Below are 19,459 nucleotides of genomic sequence, written 5' to 3'. Positions count from 1 at the left end.
TATATATATGAAACAGCTTCTTCTACCTGAGTTCTGGATTTTTGCAGATCCTCCAGAGTTCCAACAGGCCTCTTGGCTGCTTATCTGATTATTGCTGTAAGCTTGAGATATTAACTTATAACCTAACCTCCTTTAAACTTTACTCCCACCTGGTTTCTATTATGAACATATGAATTGTGATTTTTGTTGTACTCTTGAGTAAAATCCCAAGAATTTTTTTTTAGATATTTTGTGGTGCTATTGTGATAATGATAAAGAATATATCATTCATTATTAAAAATATATTACTTGCTTATAGGTAATAAATAGACCTGCAGGATGGTAACTGCATGGCACAGCATTAATAGTGCCTTAATCACAAATATTGTTCTTGAAAAATATTTCTGTTTAGGTTTCTTCATTTACTTAAAAATGTGTGATTCATATCACTAAACCGAACTGCTCTCAGTAACTGCATTTAATGACACTTTTGAATTTAGTGATATTTATTGATGCTCTTGTGGAATAAAAAGTAAAAATAGCAGAAATTACATTTTCTGATCATACTGTCAGTTTTTTTTATTTATTTAATATCAGTAAGTGTTGCATCTCTTTGTGTTCAGAAAATAGTAAATAGAATAGATTCTACATTTGAGTATTGGTTAGTAGCTTTAGATAATTGTACTGTCAGCTGTCAGGTTCAGGAGGTCTGCAGCCTCAGCATCAGAATCCTGTCTGGACCTAAACGTCACCTGGGAGTCACACTTAAGCTAATATCCCCATGTGTTTACATGTGTGTGTCAGGGCATATGCTTGTGATTGAGCTCTGTTAACACGGTTACATAAGCCCTTCGTCCAGTACATACTGTATCACCGAGTCCTGGTGTGGCACTGTCACTAACATTCACTTTAACATAAACAAGTTAAATAGACTGAAAACCTTCACCGAACAGAGAAATTAGCACATTAACACACTCAGACTTTAACTCACAGAAGTTTTCTGACATGACACTAAAAAAACATCCATATGCAGTCGCAATTTCAAACAACTTCAAAAATCACTGATGCTCAGATTTTGAACATGGACATCTGTCACAAAAATTTCTTTAATGACAGAACAAGGAACAGACTATAATCTTTAGTGAGAAAGCCTCTGCCTCTGCAGATCAGACAATCACAAGTGGTGTTCTGTAATCACTTGAAACACCAGCAGTCCAGGATTTTTGTAAAAAAAAGTCTGTTGCATGTGAGAAGCAACTTCCGCACCACAAAGACAAAAGTATTTAAAGTTCTCTAGCGGTTTATTAGTAATAACTGTATAATCAAATACTGCACATGGTATCTGTTTCTGCATTGATACAGATTCCCTCAGCTCAGCATGCTGAATGCTTGGAGAGCCTGATCAGGCAGGAATATTGGGCCTGTTTTCTGATTAATTTAGCTAATATTAATTTGGCCACATAGAGGCCCTCATAGAACGTGCTGTGAGCCCTGAACTTTCAGGCCAAGATGGTCACAAGTTTATTTTGTATAAAAGAAGTTCCATCTATCCATCCATTTTCTGTACACCCTGTCCCTAGTGGGGTCGGGAGGGTTGCTGGTGCCTATCTCCAGCTAACGTTCCGGGCCAGAGGCGGGTTCACCCTGGACAGGTTGCCAGTCTGTCGCAGGGCAACATGAAGTTGTTCTTTACACTAAAACAATCTGAAATTAATTCCAAACATTGTGGACTTCCCCACTACATCCATCAGTGAATGCCACAGATAAGCAGCAACAACATCTTAATCACCACATCGACACAGCAGAGCAGAAAACAAGAAGGTTGCATCCTGACAATGCAACTTACTTTGCTCGTAAGATGATAAAATTCACACGCTTCAACCCAGTGCACATGTATTCCTTTATGTTTGAACACACAATGAAAGCACTGTTAGGAATGCCATTACATTGCATGATAAGAAATGTTAGCAGCAGCTTTCACACCCAGAAACATAAAGAGAATATGGATTTGGTTGCTGGACTGTCAAAAACTTTTTAATTCTGTACCTGACAACAAAACCTTGTTTTATTTCTCCATAAGTTAACAGAATCTTAAAATCAGGGAAGAAACTACAATTATTCACGTGTTGTACTAATAAACAACAAGCCCTCACAGTCCAAAAGGAGAATAAAACAACACACAAAAACAGAGAAAGCAAATTACTGAAAATTCCATATAAAGGCAAAGAAGCTGTTCATCAGATTATCAAAAGTTTAGAACCACATAAAACTCAGTATCTGAAATAAATTTGGCTTTAATGTCACTTTCTGTCAGGTGTTCTCTCTGTTGTGACTTGCAGGTGGTAAAAGTCACAACATTTGGGCAGATATTAATATCCAATATTAATATTGCTGTCATGACAGTATTTAGAAAAATTGTTTTTTATAATTTTCTTTCATGCAATTACTTGACAAACAATCAGAACAAGGCTGTCTGCATGTGATTGCTAAGCTGCATAAGCAAGGATGATGTTGCTGAAGATGGACAATAAGGGCGTAGTTCAAATTTTTTTTAAAACATCTCAAGGATCATGGGAAAAAAAAAATTTAATGTTGGACCAAAAATAAATTGTACTTGCCCTGAGCAGAAGGATCCTGTGAGGGCACAGGCTGTAAAAGCTTCAAAACAAAAATTAAAACATGCATGTCCTACATTACAAACTTGATCGCTTGGCAAATGGGAGACTATATATATTTTTATCATCATCATAAATACAACAAAAGAAACTGTTGAAATCCTAATCCTTACAGTTTGTGCTCTAAAGACACATGAACCTCAGTAGACAATATTCCATCAGATGTTAAAAAATCTTCTCTAACCGTCCCCATTCCACATTATCAGTATGTGTGTGTGTGTGTGTGTGTGTGTGTGTGTGTGTGTGTGCGTGTGCGTGTGCGTGTGTGTGTGCGTGTGTATCTATCGTTTCCTTACATCCACAATGTCAGAGTTGGTCCTACTCTCATGTGGCTCGTTGTACTCGGTGTATTTGAGCAGAACCTTGTCCATGTCGGTGCTGGCGTACTGGAACAGCTTGTTGGTGCTGTTGAAGATGATGAGAGCGATCTCACAGTCACACAGCACGCTCAGCTCGTAGGCTTTCTTCATCAGGCCAAACTTGCGCTTTGTAAATGTCACCTAAGGGCAAGAGGAAAGTGAGGACCAGTTTTATACATGAGAGTTACATTTTTGATAAAAGTAGCCACTTGGCTTTTTTCCCTTTATTTATTTATTTTTTTTTTACAACAGTACGGTTAACCTGACACTTTAGTGATGAAGGTAAAGCAAATGTTCTTTGGTTTACTTGGTTTGTTTTAAATGCAGCTGAGGAACAATTTTACTCTGCATTGCTTGGAGTTGTTGCCTCTAATTTTGCATCATTATAATTTGAGGTTAAAATAAGGTTCTTAGTTTCCCCTTTTTACAAGTCAGTTAGTTGAGCAGGTCAAGTCATGACATATTATTTTTACAGTAACTGGGTAGTCCCAGTCGCACGCACGCACTACGTGCGTGCGTGCGACTGTATCGACTGCCGAGGTTTACTGTGATCTTCAAGGTGTGCCGTTTTCAGATAGCAGTCCAAATTTGGGGAAGTTCCACTTTGTCATAATATATACCACATACGCATAATCCAGAAAATATATTTCCCATCATCCCAAGTGGCAACTCAGGAGTGGCAGAGCGCACCGTGCTGTCTACAGAGCTGATGTATGTTTCTGTGTGAAGAAGCTGCCAAAGATCACATGGACACAAAAGCTGCAACTTTTGTTGCAAAATGAGAGTTTGTCTATTAAACTGATTCAGGATGAAAATGTAAGCTGAAGAACCAGAACAGTCTGCACAATCTTTTGTAAAGTGTCCTCCTGCTTTATTATTTTTTATTGTATTAAATTGAATATAATTTTAGATTTTGTGCAATTTTCTCCAGGTTGACTTAAAAAGTGAGCTCTTGAAAATGAAGGTTAATTTTCTAAGCTACAGAAAAGTAATTGGTAGGGCTGCACTGATATGAAAATTTGGGCAGATATTTATATCCAATATTAATATTGCTGTCATGACAGTATTTATAAATATTGCTTTTTATATATATTTTTTTTCATGCAATTACTTGACACTAGAATAATTAGCAACAGCCCTAAACAGGCTGGTGAGTTTTTTTATTACTGTAAGCTGCTGCATGCGCACTGTGCTGGATGCGCCATCAACAGTCCAGGGAAGAACTGTGAGGGTAGATCCTGCCTGTTGTGGATCAGGAAGCACATGTGCTTGCACTTCCTGTCAAAACAGGAAGAGAAGAAACGTTCCCTCAAACAGGACCTGAGTGTGTGCGCGAGCTCTGCTGCGTGTTCACTTGTGTGTAAAAATGAACTCATGCAAAAGTCCTATAGACAACAAGGCCTCATTACTCAGAAGTCATGTTGCATTGAGCCAGCTGGTGCATCACAATCATACTCATACGCAGTGAGTGCTTGTGAACATCACATGACAGTGAGTCTGTGGATGCTGGGATGTTACTTTGTTTCAACTTTAAAGCATTACTTTGATAAGTTGGTGAAACCTGTAAATTGACTTTCGGATAGTAAGAACTGAACTGAGATTAAACACAATCATATAAACATGACGTCATTTCAGCTCTCAGCTTCTAGTAAAAGACTGGAATTGTAACTCTGAAACTTGGGAGACCGATATTGACTGAAAGTTGTTTGTTGCTTACATGTCTGTTCCTTTCATCCATTATTCGTGCAATCTGAATTTTTTTCCTCCCCATTGTTGCGATTTTCCCACTTATGCTTCTTCTTTTCTTTCACAATCGTTGCTTCTTATCCCTCCTGCAATCCACTTCCAGCTCCTGAAATGTTTTTTCTTCTAAGTCTCAAACTGCTGGCTGGAACCTGCGGAGAAACATCCATAAAGACACGGTCAGTTTCATACTAAAAACAATTCAGATTTCAACGAGACAAAATCAAATGGTAATAAAAAGCAGTGTGTTTTTATTATCAAATTCCAAAAATATATGTAAGTTGCTGGATGACATGGCTGAAAAACTCATCAGGATATAAGAGTTTCATATCAGTTGATGTGGATAGCTGAATATATCAATAATTATTGATTAGGGGGATGTAGGCAGATAAGTCTGCCTACATCCCCCAGAATGCTGTGCGGTTCTGGATCAGAGTTCAGTGAATATTCTATATGTTGAATATTGAATATTCTATCAGATTAATTACATATTAATATTGATCACGTGTTTACTGCAATATATTTTGTTAGTGGTTTATTGTCCATGTGTGAAAGCTGTAGGCAATAAACAGGAGTTTAAAAGTTGTTTTCTTCCTACACAAAACAGATACCAACACACAACAGACATACAGATAATAAAGTGATTTTTATAGTCCAAACCTCAGACAGACATGTATGGACGTTGCACCTAATTATAAAAATGGGTTCTTTATGTACTAAATTTAGCTGCTGTGCACGCACAGACAGGCAGCATGCCGTCTGTCTGCGTGTCACTGTATCTGTATCCCCCCAGCAACCTCCCCCCAGACACGCCCATCATCAGCTTCCTCAGGGGGGTTCTCTGTGCTCAGGAGGAAGTGAAACAGGTGACCATGTCAGAATGCAAATCACAGATTGTGGAGTTCAGATCTGCTGTAAGCTGCACCATCGCATCTGCAGCTCTTGAAAAGAAAAACTAGAAGGTAGAAATTTCTTCCAAACCACTGAGCACCTCAGCTGAGCTCAAACTACCTGTTTGTTTTCACAATCTTTATTATTATTATTATTATTATTATTATTATTATTATTATTATTATTATTATTATTATTATTAAATATTAAATATTAATCAACATGAGTACATAAAACAGACTTTTTTTTATTATTTTGCTAAAACAAAATATATAACATCCCAATAGATGGAGTTAGAGCCATACTGACAGGTGACTAGCAAAATAAAAAAGTTGAAGTAATCTCAAAGTCTGCCATCTTTCAAAGGAAAACCAATGTTGGTGATAGATGTTGATGATGGAAAGGAAGAATCCTAATATCTAAAGAGTCATTCTTTATTCAGAAGAACTGATGTATGAATAAATATTACTTAAAGATCCTTGTATAAAATGAAGGTTGAACCGATACCTATTCTTTTAGTATTTTATGCCTCAGACTGTCCTTAACTGTAGAGCCCAGGCCGCCTGTAGTTCCCCAAACCGGAACTCTGTCAGCAACAGGAATTTCTGCTTTGATTTTGAAAGCACTTCTCACTCTGTGCCTCTGCAACTTACTTTGCGTTAGCAGCATAATGAATGACCAGAAATATCTAAATTGTCATGCAAAGTGTGCAGTAGTTGCATGAAAACATACGAGTGATGTATGGAATTTCTTCACCACATTCTTCAGTCAGTGTTTGTCCAATAAGGGCGTTATTGCATTACTGTAAACCAGTGGTTCTTAACCTGGGTTCGATCGAACTCCAGGGGTTCGGTGGAGCCTCTGCCGAGGAGGTAAAGACACACTTGTGTAAAGTCGTGATGATGCGCCTCTTTGCCATCACTTGCTGCAGAGGATCACGTTACATTGCTTAGCCAATCAGTGCTGCGGAGGGTTGCTACTGCCTCTAGTGGTGTGGGGGTGGTTACACAGCTAATATAATTACATTACTAAATTAGAATACCACAAAGTATTGTATGTGTCGCGGGAGGTTGGAATAAGAAGGGTTCGGTGAATGCGCATATGCAACTGGGGGGTTCGGTACCTCAAAAAAGGTTAAGAACCACAGCTGTAAACACAGATGCCGGCTTAGAGCCGCTCGTCTCCGTTTTTACACCTCCAACCACCAAGCTTCACATTATGCACTTGGATCAGAAGAGACCCAAACTCCACAGAGGATTGTTAAGTAATGGAAACTGTTAAGGAGCTCTGTTTTATTGTTGCAGCTTTTCTGTTTGCCAACAGACATGCTTTGCTGAGAACTCTAAAGGGGCAGCATTATGTGTTTTCCAGGGACAGAGTGCCATTTTATAGCACAGTCAAGTAACTATGCTAACTTCAGTTGTTATTAAAGTGCTGTATATATAAAATACGACTTAAAACTTATTTCACTTTGTAATTGAACACATTAAAAATGGGTCTCCGTCACTTTAAAAACTCCTGCTCTTTCTGAAACTCCGCCTCCTGGAAGTCATCACAACATGGCTCCTCTATTAACCCTTTCAAACACTTTTTATAGTATTTAAAAGGGTTAAATCAATGTTAGAAGAACTAGTCTATTCTACAAGCCTAAAGTAAATCTGTGATTATTCCTATTTCAAGATGATATACTTCTTGTATTGTGCAAAAGTAAACAGAGATATCATAATTATACTATCTGGTCAGATTCCAGACATGGCTTGGTTTGCAGTTTCACAGTAAATTCAGGATACATCTCTGCTCAACTTAAGGGTTTTATGTACTCATTATTTATTTATAGATTAGTAGGTTGAAGTAATCTTTCCTTTGAAGACTTGAAGAGTTTTTTTTTCTTCATGCAACCAAGCTTTCAAAATCTATGTGACAGATAGATTTGAAGTGAAGGTTACATTTAATTACAGTGCCTTGCAAACGTATTTAAACTTTTTCAATATGTTGTTGTGCAGCAACCACAAACAATAGATGTTAGTATGCTTTTGTTTAATAGACCAACACAAAGTACTAAAAACTTGTTAGATGGAATGAAGATTCTACACGGTTTTCAAAGTTTTTTTTTTTTTTTTCACAAACACGGTCTGAAAAGGAAGGCATGGTATTGGCCCATTGCCTTAAGAAGTCACCTACGTTGAAAACAGAGTCAAACAGTGTATGTGTGCGTGTTTAATCTTGGTAAAAAGCAGAGGTCAGCAGACAGGTCAGGGAGGAAGTTAGGGAGAAGCTTAAAGCAGGGTTAGAACAACTATCTATCATCTACTCCACAAATCTGACCTTTATTGGAGCAGTTGCATAAAAATCAATTAAGTAGATTGTGGCATAAAAAATGAGAAAAGTCCGAGTGGTGTGAATAAGTCTACAAAGCACTATAAATGGAAATAAAAAGCAAAGTACTACTTTCCACTAATACTGTGGCAATGAACAATAAATCAATTAATTTCATGATAAATTAAAATGAGCTTGAATATTTCCATTTGTTTGTTTTTATCTTCTCTCTCTCTCTCTTTCCAGGACCCATTTTGGGCACCATTGGTTTATTGCATTGGTCTCAACTAGCCAAAAAATTTTGTTTGCCGTGCTTTCAGTATTCATTTTATTTATTTTTTATTTTATTTTATTTTGGATCTTTAAAATGTCTTCCAGTTCCAGCATTAAATGTTTGTTAGAAATTAAAGTTTATTACTCTTCAAGCAGGTGTATGTGTATTATTATTCCATTTCTCATTATGCTACTCTCAAAATAACAATATTATAGTTTATCACAAAAACCTCTGGGACAATTTATCATCCAGCAAAGTTTGTTATTGTGACAGGCCTAGCTGCTAACTCTCCCTGTCGCCAACCTCTGTTGGACTGTGGAGAAGGCATTGACATATCAAAAATATATACTAATGTCTAACATAAACATGTTCAAGTCACTGAAAACAAAACCTTCAAAATTTGTTTCTATTGTGTGAAGAATGCCGACTGTAGCAGTTTTTGTAAAACATCAGGTGTTTTATCTGCTGCAGCACGGTAGCAAGGTCGACCTTTACAGCAACAGTCTGTGAAACCATTAGCTTTTAGAACCTGTCACTTCCCTCCTCGTTTCTGAACAGCCCATTCTACGGCAATTACCTAAAACCCAGAACTCCAAACTCAAGGTACATATTTGGTAAAAACAACCAGCAATTAAAAATGACTAATATGATTATCAGAGCACAACCTAATCAGAACATGTTGGTTTTCTGCTGGAAGGAAGCATTACCCAAGTGCTTCTCCCACTATGCTGTAACTGATGTGTTTTGTCACAACACAACAAGAAGATTAAGCTTTGTCTTGTGACAGTAACAGAATCATTGGCAGCAAGTAGAGACATGCCGATTGAGAATTATGTGAATATCTAGTGCATGAGTCAAAGAGCCTGCGAGCTCTCCTCTCTACAGGACGGCTCCACAACGGCGTTTAAATTAGCAGCACTCCCAGACATGCACACTCAGCATGTTGGAGCTGAAAAGGGAATTTTAGGTCGAGCAAAGATGGGAGTCGTTCAGGGAAGGTTGCTTCAAATCACAGAAATCAGCACGAAGGTGTCGCTTCGTGAGGAGTTTGATCATTTCCAGGATGACGGCAAATCTCCAACCAGCTCCCCCTCCTGCGTCTTCACAAACCTCCCTACTATTTATAGACCGTGTAAAACAGAAGGACTCCAAAAATAAAAGAGTGAACTTTTTACCCCAAAGAATAATACGGCTGGGTTCTGGTTGGCAGGAACGAGAGCAAACGTTGAACAGAGAGAGAAATGGAAATCAGCTGTCGAGCAATCTCTCCCAATCAGTCGAACAATCTAAGGCTGGTGGAGTGCTGTGTGTTTTTTCGGTACTACACGTGTGTACAAAGCACATCGCCCAGAGCAACAGCTAATAGGTGATATGTGGACATGCCCTCGTACTCCCTGCCGGGATGCTGCAGATAAAGAAGATCTGAAGAGAGATGATATGGCCTGAGGTAGCAGGATGATTGGTGGGGGTGATGGGTGGGTTTGTGAGGGATCAAACTGTCCTGACAGAAAGAAAGTGTATGAAGAACTGTGAGTGCTTCTTCATACAGAATCAGCTGCTGCTCATTTCACAACTTTGACATTTCAAATCTTTGCAATTTAACTCCTTTCATAGACGATTTTTCTGGGTACGCAGCTTTGTACAGTTGTATGGATGTTACAGTAAGATGGATGTTTTGCATTCGTTTTAACAACCAGCAGTTTGAGATAATTTCCTAGATTCTACTAAGGCCTAGTGCACGCATAGCCAGATATCTGGGAAGACGGCTACGCTTTTATGTGTTTTGTTCTTCCAACCAAACAAAAGCTGTTTTACGGCATATCACAAAAAAAACATAAAAACTCAGACCAAAGTGGAGATTTCAGAAAACTGTGTTTACGTTTGTAAGTGTACATGGGAAAACCGAGATTTAGGGTCTTGCGCATTTCAGACTACACCAATATATCGACGTTGTCATCATATATCGATGCTGTGCATGTGTTTTAATAATGTTACATTCTAATACACAATTTAAAAGTAACTCAACCTAGATATCTGTACATGTAAACAAAGCTCTTGGTGTATTTTGCAGGGTTCATGAGGTTGGAATCTTTTCAGAAAAAATATGTATAACAGAAATATTTGGTTGTTTAAAGACTTGGTTAAGTATGTACTAAACCTAAGACGACTGTCAGGATGCATGGTTTTTGATTCCCAACAGGTAATGTCTGATAGTCACTCAGTTGGAATTTCTTTGATTTGACTGGGGGACACATAAGAAGATGTATGAAATGTATGTATGAAATAGCAAAGGAGTCCTCTAGTTGAAAAACCAAAACAAAAAAAAACTATGAAGACCTCGGCCTCGGTCCATCCACACGTTTTGCCCAAGTGAATGGGTGCCATGGGGAACAAAAGGATTTTTCAAACATGCATGAAAGAATCAAAGCAACACTAGTGTGTTTTTGATGAGGGAATTATAACATGATGTAAACTAAAAAAAGACATTTTTAAACAATACTGCTTCTTTAGAAAATGCAAAAAAAAAAAAAAAACATATTTTACAATATTTACCTACTGCACCTGTAATAATTTCGGGGGAATATTTTTTCCAACCTTTAATATTGTCGTTGTCAGCAGTTGCTGCCCTAGGCAAAACCGCTTATGTCAGCCTATGCCAAAAACTGACCTGCTGTTCAAGTAGCATGTTAATTTTCCTCAAATAAAATGAGGTCGGCCATCTTTGAAAGATTAACAACTGGTAATAAAAATTTTATTACCAATTAGTTTTACAGCTAATAAACATATAGCAGGTGCCAATGTCTTGTAATTGTGTAACCTTGTGATAATTCCAATGGAGATTTTGTGTGATTGTGCACAAACCCTCCTCTGTCTGAGCCACTTTGATAGCAGCCTGCAGTGCTTTGCTTGAGACGTGGACGACCTTGAGGGGTGGGGAGCGAGAGGTGAGTAGAAGAAGAACACTGGTGCTGTCTTTGAAGGCTCTAAGCATCTGCTTGCTTCCAACAAACCCTCTGTTTAAACAAGCTCATCTCTACAGCCTGAAGTTAAAACCAAGGCTAGCAAATATGTGGACTGGCATAAAATAGGAGCAAAGAAAAAGAGAGAGTGAGGAATATTGTTTGCTAAAGAAAACAACCAATCATGTGCTGTGTTCTTCAAATTATACAGTTTTTCACTGAATAAAAATAACTTTGTTAAACGATGGCAGTCGAATCGGAGTCCCCTTGAGTCACCCTTTGAAGAAAAACTCTGCAGCAGCAAAGCTTTAAAAAAACTTTTTGGGTGTCATTAGCAGCTTATGTCTGCTGGGGGAAATTTGTGATAATTTTTCTTTACAACGCAGCTCAACTTTAAATCTTGCCACATGTTTTCAATTGGATTTAGGTTTGGTCTTTGACTAGGCCATCCTAAGACATGAATCTGGTTTGATCAATATAATTCCATTGTAGCTCTGGTTGTAGGTGTAGGGTCATTATCCTGATGGAAGGTGAAACTCAGTCTCTGAGCTCTGGGTGGGGCTGGGCGAAGTGGCTTAAAAATAAAATCTGATTTTTTTGTAACAAATTAAATTTTAGATTTTAATTTATATGTTTTATCCTCACTTTTTCCCCCTTAAAGAAAATTACAAATGACAAAAATATCTTTAAAAACTAGCTTCCATTTCAACAATTCCTTATCTGAGTAGACCTGAATTCAAAGTCAAATAGAAGCTATAAAACAGGTTAATCAGACAAGGTGATAGTTGTTGGGCAGGTCAACTTCACTCTGGAACTCCAAGAAGTGCAATAGTGAGACCGTCCAGATTTCCGACAAAGTAGATCTTCAAAACAGAAAAATTGATTAATTGATCAAATCAATTAATCACCCCCTGGGAGATGTTGAAAGCTTTAAACCTCTCCAAGACGTTCTCCCTGACCAGTCTGCTGGGTTTCTCAGGCCTCATGATGCTGTTACGTCACTAATGTTCGCTAAACAGAACCAACGCATTTTTACTGAGATTCAATTACATCTATTATCCCTCCTGCACTTCACACTCATAGTACTATTTGTGTTGATCTTGACATAAAATAAAAATATTTTATGAATGTAACATGATAAAATGTAAAAAAGATTATGGAGTGTGAAAACTTGAGAGCTAGGATTGTCAAGTGCTGGTTTCAGCAATCTTATCAAGTTGTAACACAGAAAACAGAGAATGACATTTGGTTGTTAAAGGGGCAGTACTATGTGTTTTCCAGGCATTTGTTGCCATTTTAAAGCACAATCAAGTAACTATGTTGCTTTCAGTTGTTATAAAAATGCTGTACACATAAAGTATGACTTAAAAAATTTTTTGCTTCCCTATTTAACAACTTGAAATTGAGCCTCTGTCTCTTTAAAACCTCCTGCTCTTTCTGAAACTATGCCTTCAGGGAGTCATCACAACATGGCTCCTTTATTAAACCTTTAAAAACATTTTTACCAGCATTGTGCTGAGAAGTAGATTATATAATGAGCTCAGCAGATGTGCAGTTCCACCAGGTGTTTGCTAATTGCTGCTGGCTAGTCTGGAGGAGCTCAGTGGTGGTGTCGTGGGGGAGGTCTGCTCTGTGAGGTGGGAGCTTGGAAGCTTTAGCTCAGAGGAGGAGCTTCGCCTTGAAGGCGGTGCTAGGTCCACCCAGCAGTTTTGAACATCTGAATGTCATGGAGATTAAAGGATTTCTCAAACATGCATGAAACAATGAAAACAACACTCCAGGTGTGTTTTTGATGAGGGAGTAACATTATAACATGATGTAAAGCTAAAGAAATTTGATTTTATATGATACTGCAGCTTTTAAAATTGTTTACATTTGGGAAATTTTAGAACCAAAATCTGTTCTGAAGAAGAAACCTTTGAAGTGTTCTTGCTGCTCTCGCAGATACATTTGGTTCTGCATAGGGCAGAACTGACATGGACCTTACACTTTTCTGTCCTGGAGCTTTAGCGACAAAAACATGTGCTTAATGTCTGGTTTTGAACATTACAGATAATGAAACCCTGAATGTAAAAACATCTTTTGACTAAAGTCTGAAAGCGTCCAACCACTGTCTAAACCTGCTTATCTCTGCAGGGATATTGATGCCTACCTGCAGCGGTCAATGGAGGAGGTGTACAGTCTGGCCTGACACACTCACTCATGCCTAGGACTCATTTAGACAGAGCAGTTAACCTAGCAGGCATGTTTTTGGACTGTGGGAGGAAGCTAGAGTACCTGGGGAGAACCCACACATCCACAGGGAGAACATGCCAACTCTGAACTGAAAGACTCCAGGATGGATTTGAACCTCAGTGCAGACCTACTCTGAGCACGTCAAATAAAAAAAATTAAGTCACTGATAAGTCTGTTGCAAGAAGCCATTAATAAATGAATTATTTGATAAATTTTAAAAAGTATGATAATTTCCATTCTGATGATTAATATTTTTTGACAAGCAAATTAATTTACAGAAACTTAATAATCCATTTTATTTATGGATTCAGTTGTGTGCAGATTTGTATTTCCTTTCTGTTATTGGTATTGGTTTTGTGTTTTATTTTCGATATTTAAAATATCTTACATTTCCAGTGCTAGGTGCTCTTTAATAAAATTACAGTTTATTGGTCATTGAGCAGGCAATTTTGCATTATTATGCCATTATTGATATGGTATTTGAAAATGGTCCCAAAACAACATATGATCGTTTATTGCAATAATTTCTGGGACAATTTATTGTCCAGAAAAATGAGTTTTTGTGATAGAAGCCTGCACACTTTTAAAAACACTGCAGAGTGTTTTTAAAAGTGTGAAGAGTACATTTGTAATAAAAGTATGTAATCATACTTTTAAATGCCTTTAATCATGAAAGTATGATTAAAGGCACAGAAGTACCGGGAAGAGGCCCTTCAACGTTCTCAATGCACGTTTCAGACATAACATGACCCTGAATGTGAGGTATGATGAGGTACTCCCTCTAATAACAAACTCTTGAGTCACTTTGTGAGACAGATACCGAACCACATGCTCAGCTCATATCCTCTCACTCCATGCAAGTGATAGTCAAACTATGCATTGTGTCTGAATGTGATCTCTCTCAGCACTGGAAATCAGAGTCCTGCTGAGTCTCAGATTCAGGAGAAACAAGATGGTTTCCATCACGGCCACTGGATGTTGAATCAGCTCTTTTACCATGCAACAACATTCAGGGGTTCATGGAAGATGGCCCAATATGTCCTCACTTGGGTGAGGTTTGTGACCACAGACCTAAAGCTTTCCTGTGTGGGGGTACTGCAAAAGTATGGGCTGTCAGAATCCTTAAAGAATGGCCATTCAGTCCCTACAACTGGTGATGAGACAGCTTGGCCCTTAGGGAAAAACAGAGTCGCCACTTCTCTCTGTCAAAGGGAGACAGTTAAGCTGGTTTGGGCTTCTGGTTAGGATGGTTTCTGGATGCCTTCTTAGGGAGGTATTGCAGTTGAACAGATTAAGTCACATGGGCAGTGGAAAGCCTTGGACTGCCCAACATGAGTTGGAGGAGTAAGCTAGGAAGAGGGAGATATGGACATCTTTGCTGAAGCGGTTACAAGACCCTTCAGGATCCCTGCTAAAGGGGGACATTTGTAAAGTTACACAGTCAAAATTAACAGCAATAATTTAGCTTCTTTAATCTGTCAGAAGAGAAAAACAATGTGGGTTAATTTCTCAAAGACATATTTTCACCATTCATTTATAAATGTACATACTGTATATACTTGTATATACTTGCTTATTTAACACTCCACTTACTAAGTAAATGTTTACTTTGAAATTGAGACATTTATAAATGAATGAATAACATGGTGACAATATGGCATTGAAAAATGAACCACCATTCTCATTTTCTCTTATGATCCATTGATTTATGGAGTTTTGAATAAAAATCTGGTTTTAAACATTCCTATAAAAGACAACATAAATTAATTATCAAATAAATATATAGGAATATGTACAATATATTTACTTACCATGAACATTTCATATTCTATGAGATATTTGTAAAAGTGGTCTATTCACTATTTTCAGTCATTTGTCAGATGAAACTCTTATAAAGTATCTGTGAAATCTGAATACTCAAGACCCCGTCTAAAAACGTGTATAGCTACCTATTTTAGTTGTATGTTAAAGTATATTTTGTGCTCAGACACAAAATATACTTTAATATGTGCTGATGTTAACTATCTTAGCACTACAGCAGAAACTAACATGTACAGTTTTCCTGATTTCTACTCTTGGGCTTACAGCCAAAGAAAATAAATACTATTTCTGGGTTGGCTGCTTTGCAAACACCAGCCAATTCTGTGAGATTAAAAGAGAAACTATGAGGAACGATGGTTTATCGGCATCACTCATGTGAATTTATGATTTTTGAACCACTTTTTGCTTAGTTTACCTTCTGTTTGGTAAATTAAACCAGGCTCAGCTGGATGATGTCATAACATAGATAATCTAAAACAAAAACAAAAAATTTATGCATGTTTTTAAGGACAATGTGAGGCTGGTATCACTCTCACAATACAAATTTAAATAAACGGAGTCAAACATCTCTCACAGCAGCTTTTCACATCAACATTTGTGAGTGTGTTTCATGACATTTAAATAAAAGTTATTATTTATGGACTGTACAGCAGCAGGTGTCAGCAAATATTGAACAATTCAGACAATGGTTGGACTAAATGTATCATACGAACCTGAACAAGCCTCCACGCCTGAACCAAAAGTAACTATTTTGCTTAAAAACTAAGCGCTTAACAATCATTGGGAGGGAAAAAAGAGAAAAGTTTGGTTTGAAATTGGTAAACTAATCCAGTTGTTTAATCTCAGGGAGTCAAAAATAATATCCACACCCCTAGAATCTTTTCACATTTTGCCATGTTATCATCTCAAACTTTAACGCTTTAAAACAAATTTGGAAAGTATGACATACATTTGTCAACATGCAAAACAGAAAACTATGACAACACTTCAGCTTCACCTCACCTATGTGGTAAAACATGGAGGTGGTAGCTTCATGCTGTGGGGATGTTTTCCTTCAGCAGGTATAGAGCGGAGATAGAATTTAGTGGATTTTAGATCAAAGCATGTTAGAATGACCTAGTCAAAGTCCAGAGTTATATGTTTGAAATATTAAATCTTAAATGATTTGATGTCTGCAGACACTTCTCATCCAATCTGAACCAGAGCTATAGAGACATTCCCCAAAAACTACCACCACAAGACTGACAAGAGGAAAAGTCTAAGGGGTCTTTAGGGTGATTTCTATCACTTACTTTTCTGAGGAATAAAAAATAATCTCTCTTTCCGACTTCAATGACTCTGGCAGGAAAATGTCCAAAGTATTCCCAAAAGTCCAAGGAGGGAAACTCGACCCTTCCTCGGTTGTGTATAAAAAGTATTCCGTTCAGCTCGAGCTCTTACCTACAAGCTCATTGTTCAATAAGCAGCAGCTGACACACCGGGTTGGCAGGAAAACTTCTCCCGCTTCTCCACACACACTTTTATCCAAAACGGCGCAGGAAACAGAGGACAGGGTAAACAACTACTTTTCTTGCTATCTGACCTGTTTAATGTCCACTCCCGCATCACATTTACCGGACTCTGTCCTCACACAGCCGCTTACCTCCCGCTTCAGTCCCGCATGATTCGTCACGCCACGTCCTGCTTGCAGCGTGTCTCCGTCCAGCGGTTCACTTCAGTCCATCCAGCGAGTCGTCTCCTCCCGGAGCAGAGCACGCGCTTCCCGGGCTGTCAGTGAGTAAGTAAGCACCTGAACGGACGTCAGGCAGCATCGTCACGCGCCCCCACACACAGAGGAACGCGCAGAGTAAGACAAATAAAGGAAAATAAATTTAGAAAACAGCAGAACACCACTGTACCACAGTTAAGTAAAAACAAAAAATAAATACAGTAAATGAATCCTTATTGAAGATGTTTATTTTATTTAAGTAACATTTTCAACAGGTATTCAAACTATGAGAACACAAAGAGTTTAAAGACAGCGCAGGACAGGTACAACACTGACCCCAGGTGGACACAGTTGAAAGAGCAACTTTTCTAAAATCTGTTTTTTAATATGATTAATTATATACTTAATGATGTATCCGGTATTTCGGTTTAAAACCTTAGTATAAATTGGGGATTTTATTACCTCGTTAGGAACCATTAATGATGAAAAAGCGTGTATTTTAATTGAGCTTAAATGTATTACATTGAAAAACAAGCCCCTTTTCGTTTCATGCTTTAACAGAGAAAAAAATGGGCTTGATCTTTACCCCTGTAATATTTAAATATCAAAAACAAGGCACTTCTGACTTGATGTTTTGGCCCATTAGACGAAATGTTTGGACACCCTGATGTCACACAAGCTTCTTGTTGCACAGTTTGACCAGCAGATAGCGCCCAAAAGCTTCTCATAGCTACGCTCTCAAACATAGCTATGTTGTTTGATGAATTGCTCTATTTCAAAAAATAGAAATGTAGAATCTGGCAGATCATGATAAAACTACTGTTCAAAACTTTAGAACAGTAATAGCCAGACTGAGTTCAAATGGTAAAATAAAACAGAAGATCAGCGGCTCCACGATTTTATATTTTTCTTTTATTTGTGAACCCGCCTCCTCCTCCTCTGAATTTCTTTTTCAGACTTTGTGTTACTTTGAATTTACAGCATCTGTCATCATATTCAGAGAAAGCTGAAAATACCAAACTGGCAATTAGATCAGAACATGAGAAAACAACCTAATAAATCTAATTCATTATTTTCAGTCTGTGACAGACTGGCAACCTGTCCAGGGTGACCCCGCCTCTCGCCCGGGACATTAGCTGGAGATGGGCACCAGCAACCCTCCTGACCCCACTAAGGGATAAGGGTGTAAAGAAAATGGATGGATGGATGGATGGATGGATGGATGGATGGATGGATGGATGGATGGATGGATGGATGGATGGATGGATGGATGGATGGATGGATGGATGNGATGGATGGATGGATGGATGGATGGATGGATGGATGGATGGATGGATGGATGGATGGATGGATGGATGGATGGATGGATGGATGGATGGATGGATTATTGTCAGTTTGGACAAATTTCTCTTTAAATTCTGTCATTTTTCTTTTACTTTTTTCTAAATTTCATTGTGTTTAATTTGTAATATATAAAAGTTGATCTTAGTTTTAGTAGGATTTTGAAAGTCTTGCTTTACCTTTTTTTTTTTACTATTATTTTATTTCAGTTTAATTGTTACTGGCCAAAATTGTGTGAAGAAAAGCCTTTTTTTTTTTTTTTTACTAACAAGTAAAATGAAGTTAGACAGCGAGTGGAGGATAAATCTTTCCAATAAGACTATCATCGGCTAAGCAGGTGAGAAATGTAAACCTGAAACAACTGCAGGAGCGACGGCCCCTGATTCTGTTGACCGTCCACTTCTGACATCTATAACCAAAATAGGTGTTTTTTTCCAAATAAAATTTCTTTAACTTATATTTTTAACATCCTATTATTTATCCTCCACAGGTCCCTGTTTGTTATAGGTTGAGTCTGTGTTGATTTTATTATTATAATAGAGCGTAGATTAAATAAAATTAAAACAGTATCATAACATAAACGTTTCAAATATTCAGAAGATTCATGCCTTAATTAAGGACAGGTCGAAGCTGAGGACATTTTTGGATGTAAAACCAGATTTCAGAAATATAATATAACGATAAACCTCTGTCTGCCTCTTGTGGAAAAGGAAGTTCAGGTTTTTCTTAAAGTTTATTTGCCCAAACTTGAACCTCTCTCAGTCAGTCCTCTGCTCAGTGTTCCTCTGACGTTTTCCTCTCCTGTTCTTCCTCTCACATCCATCAAACCATATGCTCACTCACCAGTGCTTTCTGTTTCTGTCTTCACCTGGAAGGATTCCCAGCAGCTCCAGCTGTGGGTTTGCTCACTCAGTCCCTTGTATCAAACAAGATGAGCCGAAGCAAAAATAAAAATAAAAAGGTGAATAAAAGCTAAGCCAGACCAGCTGGCTTTGGAGAGCGGGGCAGCCCGAGCTGGGCAGCGTTTGGGTCTGACTTTTCTGCAAAGTGAGCAGCTGAAGTCCACAATCCAACACCCCCACCCCATGCCCTCCAACACATACACACACAGACACACACACATTCACACACCCTGTGACCTCCTGCGTCCCAGCTCT

At 38.0% G+C, this 19,459-nt stretch overlaps 1 protein-coding gene across 1 annotated transcript in view; it reads right to left on the bottom strand.

Annotated features, from left to right (window-relative positions):
* LOC103473175 (myocyte-specific enhancer factor 2C-like) overlaps positions 1–19,459 on the bottom strand; it is a 31,852-nt gene extending 12,393 nt beyond the window's left edge. Inside the window, exons 1-4 of the mRNA XM_008423180.2 lie at positions 19,146–19,459; positions 16,896–17,042; positions 4,731–4,908; positions 2,951–3,154 (exon numbers count right to left, since the gene is read on the bottom strand). Coding sequence (XP_008421402.1) covers positions 2,951–3,154; positions 4,731–4,784 — 258 coding nt within the window. The 5' untranslated portion in view covers positions 4,785–4,908; positions 16,896–17,042; positions 19,146–19,459. The remainder of the gene's footprint in view (positions 1–2,950; positions 3,155–4,730; positions 4,909–16,895; positions 17,043–19,145) is intronic.

This window comes from Poecilia reticulata, linkage group LG12 (assembly GCF_000633615.1).
Source record: "Poecilia reticulata strain Guanapo linkage group LG12, Guppy_female_1.0+MT, whole genome shotgun sequence".
Classification (NCBI taxonomy): Eukaryota; Metazoa; Chordata; class Actinopteri; order Cyprinodontiformes; family Poeciliidae; genus Poecilia; species Poecilia reticulata.
This window is presented reverse-complemented; position numbering and strand designations above follow the sequence as displayed.